Source organism: Neltuma alba, unplaced genomic scaffold (assembly GCF_004799145.2).
Source record: "Neltuma alba isolate B1F8T4 unplaced genomic scaffold, ASM479914v2 tig00011345_pilon, whole genome shotgun sequence".
NCBI lineage: Eukaryota > Viridiplantae > Streptophyta > Magnoliopsida > Fabales > Fabaceae > Neltuma > Neltuma alba.
The window spans coordinates 191,145-201,466 of NW_021636046.1; the positions used below are offsets into that span (position 1 = coordinate 191,145).

At 35.9% G+C, this 10,322-nt stretch overlaps 1 protein-coding gene across 1 annotated transcript; it reads right to left on the reverse strand.

Annotated features, from left to right (window-relative positions):
• Positions 1-1,577: 1,577 nt before the first annotated feature.
• On the reverse strand, positions 1,578-1,931 carry LOC114712336 (vegetative cell wall protein gp1-like). The gene has a single exon (XM_028896853.1). It carries the CDS (start codon positions 1,929-1,931, stop codon positions 1,578-1,580), a length of 354 nt encoding a protein of 117 aa, XP_028752686.1.
• Positions 1,932-10,322: the final 8,391 nt, after the last annotated feature.

The following is a 10,322-nucleotide window of genomic DNA, read 5'->3' on the forward strand; positions in this document are numbered from 1 at the left end:
TAGACCAATAATTATGAAAATACCAGCCCGGAACTTTTCAGGGTTTCACATCAAAAGTTGTTTCATCTCCCTGTCTAGTTTCTAAATTGACCCTCATCCCAATTTTTGATCTTTTATTGTCAAATAAAAATTTTTGGGATGTGACAATTGACATTCGTCTCATTGCACTGTTATCTATTGGCTCAAAAATGAGATGTTTGCTTGCGATGGACAATGAGTAATTTACATGTTCGTTCGTGGGATTCCCCTATATTAACCTCGCAGTCCCCACTTAATCTCACATTTATATTTGAATTTTAATTAAATTATAATTAATTTAATCAAAATATTAATTAATAATTAATACAAATAGCACTGTGTTATGGTTGTAAAAATACCCGAATTTCTTTTATTTCAGTAAGCTAATAATAAAATAATTTGAAAAAAATTATTGATATCATCTTTAGCCCTTAAAATTTGCTATCGTTTTGATTTTGGTTCCTAAAATTTGAAACTAATTAATGGTTTCAGTCTTTAAAATTTAATCTCATTTTGATTCACGTAAAGATTTCTTGTCCTTGACACCTTATTTCAGAAACCCAAAATCACTTATTTTAAATTTCAGTGACTAAAGACAGCTTAAACCCAAAAAAGAAAAAAAATAACCTAGAACTAAAAAAATGGAGACAAGTGTAGGGTATACTGTCTCCCCGTTTACTTACTTTTTTCTAAAATAGTCCCTATGGTGATTGCACATCACTAAAAAAAAACAGCTTATTACTAACAGAATTAGCGATGAAAAATTATTATGTCGTCAATTTTTGAGGGATTACTGATGAAAATTCCGTCATTGAATTTAGCAGTAGATTAGTGATGAAAATTTTCTGTTGCTAATATCAGTGACAGATTAGTCGCTAATCCGGTAAAAACCCGTCAGTAAATATTTAGCTACGGAATTTTTTTTGAAGCTAATTCCGTCACTAATTTTAATTATAAAATTTTTAGTCACAAAAAATTTGTCGCTAATTTCGGTTACTAAATTGTTTGTCACTGAAGTTTTTGTCACTAATTCTATTCGGTTGTAATTTCATCACTAATTCATCACTAATTTTAAATTTCATTAGTTTAGATTATAATCTTACAATAATTTATACGATAACATAATTAAGAATATATTTTTAATTGTAAAATAAATTGATATATTTGTGGAGTTAGTGTTAATGAAAGTATCATCATTATTCATGTCATCATTAGATACATATTGAGAATAGGAAGACAATTTTTTAAAAAATTTGTTTATGTTTCATTAAAATCAATTCCTCTTTATTATTAATAATAATTAAAAATATAATAAGAATACCTTAATCCTAACATCCTCCCCCTTTTTGATGATGACAAAACATAGGTAAGAAATATTAATCAAGTAACATCAGAAACAGTAAAATTAAAACAGTAGACAGATCAAAGGAAAAAAATATATTTTACTGAAGGCATGAACTGTCAAAATAGATCAGTAAAACTCAGTAAAACTCAGAACACATAACAGTAAGGAGCTAAATATCAGAAAAAAATAAAAACACATTAGAGAAAAAGAGACTCTAAGCATCAGAATCCTTCTCCTCCTTTTTGTCAGCATCAGAGGAAGAAGGGGAAGGAGTAGAAACAGTAGGAATGGATAGGGGAATATGAAGAGGGGGAAGGTGAGAAAGTGGGGAGAGTGGTGGAATATGAAGAGAAGGAACTGGCTGGGGAACAGTGATCAGGGCCAAAGTAGGAGAAGGAATGGGAGAGGTAGGTGGTACTGGTGGTGAAGTGGAAATAGGAGAAGTGGGTATAGGGGAGGTAGAAGGTCTAGGCTCATGATAAGGAGGAGATGAGAGATGATAGAGTACGTCCTCAAAGCTAAAAGTAGTACTGGGGGCAGAGAAGTTGTTGCAGAGAGAGGCTACCATCCTTTTGAGTTCTCGAATCTCTCTGTCAACATAATCAAATCTCTGAGAAACCTCCTTTTCCAAAACCATCATTGCTTATTGGTGAAGGTCTAGGATTTTGGAAATACCCTCAAACTTTCTATCTAAGACTTCCCTATATTCTCAAGCAGTGACATAAACTCTCTTCTCAAACTCTTGAAGTTCGGCCTGAAACATCTCCCTAAGAGATCTCTCCATGAATGAGGGTCCAGGGGCATAAGAAGGAGCTGCAGTGGATTTGGCCTCATCCTGAGTCCTGGAGGTGCTGACAGCTGGTTGCTTCCCTTTGTCCTTCTGAGGTACCTTTTGTGAGGGTCTAAAAGGTAGAGGGATCCTCATCTTGTGCAGATGTGTAATCCCAAAGGCAGGAACCTTTGTCTTGGACTCTCCAGGCTCAAAAGGGGCAATGTTATTTGCCTGTAGGATGTATGTGGCTAACTGAGGGTAGGGAATCAGTGTAGACTTGGATTTGTTAAGAACAAAATCCTTCATCTCATTGTTGATCAAAGCCCTTATATTAATCCTTTCTCCACTGATTATCCGAGCTAGTAGCAAATAATCGTCTTGAGTTAAGTGTGAAAAGCTCTCAAATTTGTTGATCATACTTCTTGAGTAGATATAGTGGATTATTCTATAATAATCACACATCTGTTTAGGTGGGAAATTTAGCTCTTCGGGGTAGTTATCACTTTGCATCAAAATCTTATAAGCTTTAATTTCATTCATATCTCCCCCTCTCACCGAATCTTGAGTTCCTAGCAACTCATTAATCTTAGTACTAGTAAGGTGGAAGGTTCTACCTCTAAGTTTGACCCTTAAATAGTCATTTACCAGATTATCCTGCTCATCATATTCTTTTATTGATTCTATATTACAGTAGAATCTCTTAATCACTTCAGGACAAAATTCTCCACCAATTATCAGCCAATTTGAATAATATTCTAGGGGATCACTCAAGTCCAAATTAATCTGAATATTTTTCTTTAGACTTTCAATATCCACAGATACAATAGGGCAAAATCTTCAGTTTGCAAAATCTGTCTTAAACTTAGCCGAATTCACATCTTTATCAAGTTTTCCAACTAGTAATTCAGAGAAATCAGATGGAATACCTTCAGAGGGAATCTGCCGTGCTACACCTTCACTGGCTCTCTGCTTTTTTGCCTCGGTTGCTTGGGAATGGGAATTCTCAATGCGGTATCCACAGCTTTCTGAACTAAGGCTCTGTCATCTGACTCGGTTTCTGATTCCTCAGTGACTACTAGTAGCTTGGATTTGGACCGGGGAGATTTTCTTGGAGGAACGGGTTACTCTTCGGCCCGTCTTTCTCAAATTTTCAGGACACCTATTTTCTTGGATGATTCTTCCCTCACTTTTAGTCTATACCGCTTCCTAGTGCCTGAGGGAGTAGTGTCGCTTGATTGGACTTGTTTCTCAGAGCCTTCTTCCCTTTCCATATTCAGCTGTTTCACTCACACCATTTCGAAGGAACCGACATATTTTAGAGAGATTAAATGATTAGAAGAGAGTATTTCTAGTTCGGTGGTAGTTGGAAAGGTAGTAAAGATGGATTCGAGTGGATGGGTGACCGGAAATTTAATGGAATAGTGATTTTGGACCGTTGCTAGAAACAGGGGAGCGGTTTTGATCAAGTTAGGGTTCGATAACTGACGGGGGGATTTTTAAAATTTTAACATTATAAAGTTTAAAATTATCGATCAGCGGATGATCGATCACGTGTTCGATAAATATGAAGAACACATAAGAGCACTGAAGACAATTATCGATCACGTTATCGAATAATCAATTATCGAACATGTTATCGATAAAGTTGGTAGAGGAAATGTGTACCTAGTCTTTTTATCGATCATTTGATCAATAATCCGTTTACCGATCAGCTTATCGATTAATGCTTACCAATGTTTGAATAAAATTTCGCAAAAGACTTGCCACTCCTGATCGATGTTCTGATCGATAATCCATTTATCGATCAGCTTATTGATAATTACTGTTTTGAATCTCTTCTTTTTCTACACATGCTATATTTATCGATCAGGTGATCAATAAATTACTTCTCTGTGGCTTCATGATTATCGATCTCTTGTTCGATCATTCCATACTCTGTTTACCTCTGTTTTTCTTCGATGAAACAGAGCTTCCTGCAAAACAAATTTCTATCCACTCCGATGCTTAAGTTAGTCATTTAATCATCAAAACATTAAATTTAAAGATTGAAATTGGTGAGATTTCTTACAATTCATTGGGATTTATGATTCCTAATTCTCTTCGAAAGAAGTTGAACTTCTGTTGATCTAGAGGCTTCGTGAAGATGTCGGCTATTTGGTATTCAGTGGGGATGAATTCTACCCTTACATCTTTCTTTTGAACATGATCCAGAATGAAATGATGTCGAACATCGATATGCTTAGTTCGGGCATGATGGACTGGATTCTTGGCCAGACTTATCATACTCGTGTTATCACATAGGATTGGAATCTCTTGTAAGTTGATTCCTAGATCCTGTAATTGTTGCTTTAACCATAGAATCTGAGCACAACAGCTAGCAATGGCCACATATTCTGATTTTGTTGAGGAGATTACCACAGTATTATGCTTTTTGCTTGACACGAGACAAGGCACTCTCCGAAAAATTGACATTGTCCACTGGTGCTTTTCCTGTCTGTCTTATATCCTCCATGATCTGCGTCTGAGTATCCCATTAGATATTCTGCTCCCTTCTTTGGATACTAGATTCCCAAATTTTGAGTTCCAACAAGGTATCTGAGAATTCTCTTGACGGCTTCTTCATGTGACTCTTTTGGAGATGATTGATATCTTGCACACATTCCCACACTGAATTGTATATCTAGTCTACTAGCAGTGAGATATAGTAATGAACCAATCATTCCTCTATATCTAGTCAGATTCACGTCCTTGCCGTTTTTGTTTGCATCTAGCGAGATGGTTGAGCTCATCGGAGTTTTTACACTTTTAGCATTTTTTAATCCATGTTTCTTTAGTAACTCCTTCAGATACTTCATCTGGGATACAAATATGCCATTTTTCTTCTGCTTGATTTTTAATCCCAGAAAGAAATTTAGCTCTCCCATCATCGACATTTCAAACTCTCCTTGCATTAGCTTAGCAAACTCTTGATAAAGATCTTCATTAGTAGCTTCGAAAATAATATCATCCACATAAATTTGAACAATCAAAAGATCTTTCCTACTTCTTTTAATGAAAAGAGTAGCATCTACTTTGCCTCTTTCAAATCCTTTTTCTATCAGAAAATTGCTAAGTCGTTCATACCAAGCTCTAGGAGCTTGTTTTAAACTATATAAAGCCTTTTTCAGTTTATAAAAGTGATCAGGAAAGTTTGAATCTTCAAAACCAAGAGGTTGTTTGATAAAAACTTTTTCTAAAATATATCCATTCAAAAATGCACTTTTAACATCCATTTGATATAGTTTGAAATATGTAATGCAAGCAAAGGCTAAGAGTACCCGTATGGCCTCTAATCTAGCTACTGGAGCATAAGTTTCTCATAATCAATGCCTTCTTCTTGATTATATCCTTTAGCTACCAATCTGGCTTTGTTTCTGATGATTTGTGTAGACTCATCGAGCTTATTTTTGAATACCCATTTGGTGCCTATGACCGGATGATCATTAGGTCTGGGTACCAGTTCCCAAACTTGGTTTCTCTCGAATTGGTTAAGCTCTTCCTGTATTGCGACTATCCAAAATTCATCGGATAGGGCTTCGTTAACATTGGTAGGTTCAACGTGGGATATGAATGCAGAGAAGCGCACTTTATTGAACACTTGTCTTCGGGTTTTGACCCCTTCATTGACTTTACCAATGACTTGTTCCAGTAGATGCTCTCGGTTATGTCTCCAAGCCTTAGGCTGCTCTAAATTTTCTTGTGAAGAAGGTTCATTTAAATCATTTTTGTTTTCTGAATATTCTTCTGAAGGTAATTTGTTTGAAGACTTGTTCAAATCCATTTTTTGAAAATTTTGAATGATCTCGGCATCATCATCTAGAGGTTTTGAAATCAGTTCGGTTTCAGCAAACACAACATGAATTGATTCTTCAATTGTAAAAGTTTATTTTTTGAAAACCCTATAAGCTTTACTACAATTAGAGTAACCAAGAAATAAACCTTCATCAGCTTTAGGATCGAATTTACCCAGATTCTCTTTGTTGTTGTTGTGAATGTAGCATTTACTCCCGAAGATCTTTAAATGAGCCAGGTTAGGCTTTTTTCCTTTGTATAGCTCATATGGTGTTTTCCCAAGTAGCATTCTAATGTAGGCTCTATTTGAGATGTAGCAAGCCGTGCTCATTGCTTCTGCCTAGAATACTTTTGAAATTCCTTTCTCGTTTAGTATTGCCCTTGCTATTTCTGTGAGCACTCTGTTTTTCTGTTCGACAACACCGTTTTGTTGAGGAGTTCTTGGTGCTGAAAAATTGTGATCAATTCCATGCTCGTCACAGTAGTTTGTGAATTCATTGTTTTCAAATTCTCCTCTGTGATCAAACCTAATTGACACAATGGAAATACCTTTCTCATTTAGGAACTTTTTGGCAAAAACAATAAATGCATTAAATGTTTCATCTTTAGAGGAAAGAAACAAAGTCCAAGTGAATCTTGAATAGTCATCAACTATCACAAGAGTATACATGTTTCAACCAAAACTTTTCACTCTCGACGGACCAACCAAGTCCATATGAAGCATTTGGAGTGGCCTTTCGGTTGAGACTGTCTTCTTTGATTTAAACGAAAACTTTATTTGTTTACCCTTCTGACAGGCGTCACAAATAATATTATGTTCATACTGAATTTTCAGTAAACCAACAACCAAATCCCTTTTTGTTAATTTTGAAAGTTGATTCATGTTAACATGTGCAAGACGTTTATGCCAAACCCAACTTTCCTCCTTTTTACTAATAAAACAGTTTTTAGAAGATTTAGAATCAATTTGAAGTGTATAACAATTACCGTCCCTTGGAGCTCTCAGCTTTATATTCAACTCTTCTTTATTCAATGGTAGATTTTCTTTACTTATTACTAAGCATTCTTCGGAATCAAAGATCACCCAGTTGTTTTTGTCGGTACTTTGATTGACGCGAGTAGATTATGACACAGACCTTCCATGTAGTATACATCTTCAACCTTCATTCCTTTGTTACTTCCTATCTCTCCGATTCTAGCAATTCTTCCAGATTGATTGCCACCGAAACTTACTTTGCCTCTGTCTTTTAGTTTGAGTGATGTGAACTTCTCAATATCACCTGTCATGTGTCTAGAGCATCCACTGTTGATGTACCATTTGTTCGTTCTGGATGCTTTGAGGCACACCTGCAAAAAACACAATCATGTTTTAGGTACCTATACCTTCTTGGGTCCCTTTTGGTTAGTATGAGTTGTCCTAGGCACATAAGTACCTTTGGGCACCCATTTTAATGTCCCATAAGTTCCTTTCTTCTTGTAATAATAAGAAGAGGTTGTATGACCTTTACGGTTGCAATAAGAGCAAAGTGCAAATGGATTAGAGAAATGAATAGTATTTCTAAAGAATGTAAGATACGATCGACCACTACTTTTTTTCTTTCCCTTCGACTTATCCTGAACAGGATCATATCCTATTCCGGTTTTATCCATCGAACACCGTTGAGCTCCCAAAATCACTTTGAGCATTTCACTACCCCTAGTGAATTTTTCTAAGGTTTTTGTGAGATCCTCGGCCTTCTTTCTGTTCTTTTCACATTCCATGCATCTTGGAGGCAGGACTATGTTGTCTTCAGGCTTCGTTTACTGTTCTTTCAGGAACTTTATTCTTTTCTTGGAGCTTACCAACTCCTTTGCAATCCTTACTAATTCCAAATGTAATGCATTGTATTCAGACTGTAATTCATCATAAGAGGGTTCAGAAGTGATTACCTCATTTGTCTCTGATTCTTCGTCTTCCTGAGCCATGAGACAGATGTTGGCAGTTTCTTCATCATCACTTTCTTCTTCTTCTTCTGAAGAGCTGTCGCCCTAAATTGATATGACAAAGGCTTTCTTCTTTCTAAATCTTTCTTTTTTCTTTTCTTTGTCCTTCATCTTAGATAGTTGGGGACACTCTGCTTTGTTGTGTCCTGGTTTCTTGCATTCGAAGCAGATGATCGGTTCTTTTGACTTATTCTGAGATGTTGAGATTCTGTGTTTTGACTGGAACTTCCTTCTAGCTCTGCTCATTTAGAATTTCTTGAATCTTCTGATGATAAGACCCATTTCATCATCCTCCAGTTCTTCTTCATTGTCATCTTCGCTCTCTTGAGTTTTAAGAGTGATACTATTGCGATTCTTCTCGTTCATCTCCTTTTTGTATCTTTGCTTGCTCTCATATTCTGTAAGGCTTCCGAATAGCGCCGCAACAGAGCCAATTGATTCTCCCTTTGTTTCTTCAATTGCTGTTACCTTTGGCTCCCATTCTTTTGTGAGACCACTTAAAATTTTTCTCATTTGGTCCTCCTGACTATACTTCTTTCTGAGTGTCGTGAGATGATTTATGAGATGCGAGAATCTGACTTCCATGTCTCGGACACTCTCTCCATCCTTCATTCTGAATAGCTCGAATTCTATGGTGAGAGTGTTGATTCTACCCTGTTTTACACCGGTGGTCCCTTCGTGAGCTATCTCCAGAGCTTCCCACATTTCTTTCGCGGTTTCTAGACTGGAAACTTGGAAGTATTCTCATTGGTTCAGTGCACACGTAAGTATGTTAATGGCTTTGTCGTTTAGGGTTACTAGCTTTCTGTCTTCTTCATCGAACTCGCTGGGACTCTTGCGTATTTGCTGTCCATCTACGGTTTTCATAGGGACGTAGTTACTATGCTCTATCACGTCCCATAATCCATACTCAGTTACCTTGATGAAGATTTTCATCCTCATCTTCCAGAAGGTATAGTTTTCACCATTGAAGCCTGGCGGTTTGGACGTTGAATACCCTTTAGGGAGCATATTGTCTCCGAATCCTGCTATGGGATCTCTCTTCGGACTGTTAAGTCTTTACTAAAGAGACCTGCTCTGATACCAAATGTTAATGGCAGTCTCATCCAAGAGGGGGTGAATTAGGTGAGTTATAAAAATTTGCAAAATTAAAACTAAGAAATATTGGAAACATAGAGTATGAGTTTAGAATGATTTCACCATAGAGAGGAAGACACAAGATTTATACTGGTTTGGTCTCAACCACTTGACTTACGTCTAGTCCTCAGAACACCTCTGAGTATTTCACTATGTTCCAAGAAGGTTGAAACTCTTTAAATAGAAAATTAAGACAATCATGAAGGTTGAAAAAAGCTTAAATGAAATAGAAGATAAATTTTGAGAAACATCGTAACTGATTGAAGTTTGAACTGAAAACGCCTCATGATTGAACAGGTGATCGAACACTTGTTGATCGATCAGGTTATCGATAGATAAAGTGTTATAGTAATAAATTTTGAATCACTAATTTTTGAACACTTTATCGATAAACAGATGATGGATAACCTTATCGGTAAACAATAAGTAGGAGTGTATTTAGTGAAAACACAAGCTATGTAAGTTGATCAAATAGGTGATCGATAAAAGGTTGATCGATAATGTTATTGATAAAGAGATCTATTCTTGTAAAACCAAAGAGTTGATTTATCGATCATGTTATGTGAAAACAAGGTAAACAAGAGGTGTGATTATCGATAATATTATCAATAATCTGATTATTGACCCGATGATCGAAGAGCCACGATCTAACAAAGATATCCTAATTATCGATCATGTGATTGATAATATTCTGATCGATCTGGTTATCGATAAGTCACTGAAGTAAATACCTGTACGCAAAGTTATGAGGCAATGTTCGATCATATTATCGATAAACGGCTGATCGATAATGTGATCGATAAATGACGACAAAAGCAAAACATAGAATGAGTAAAGCGCATTACCATTTATCTGTCTTCTCATCGATAAATGGTTTATCGATCATGTGATCGATAAATACCTATCAAATTTGTATCCCGATATTCGATCATCCTGTTTATCGATCAAGTGATCGATAATTTATTCCAGATTTTCATATATGACTAAGTTAAGAGTGATTGATCAACACATTATCTAACACGTTATCGATCAAAGTTTCTGTTGAGTTTACTTAATTAAACAGAGATATTATCTATCAGCTTATCGATAAAACCTTGATCGATCAGATGATCGATCAACATATTGAAACACAAATTGCTCACTTTGTTATCATCAAAACCTTAATCCTAACATGAAGAAGATGTTAAAAATGAAGAACAAGAACAATTAATACCCCACCTATCGATAAGTTTTCTT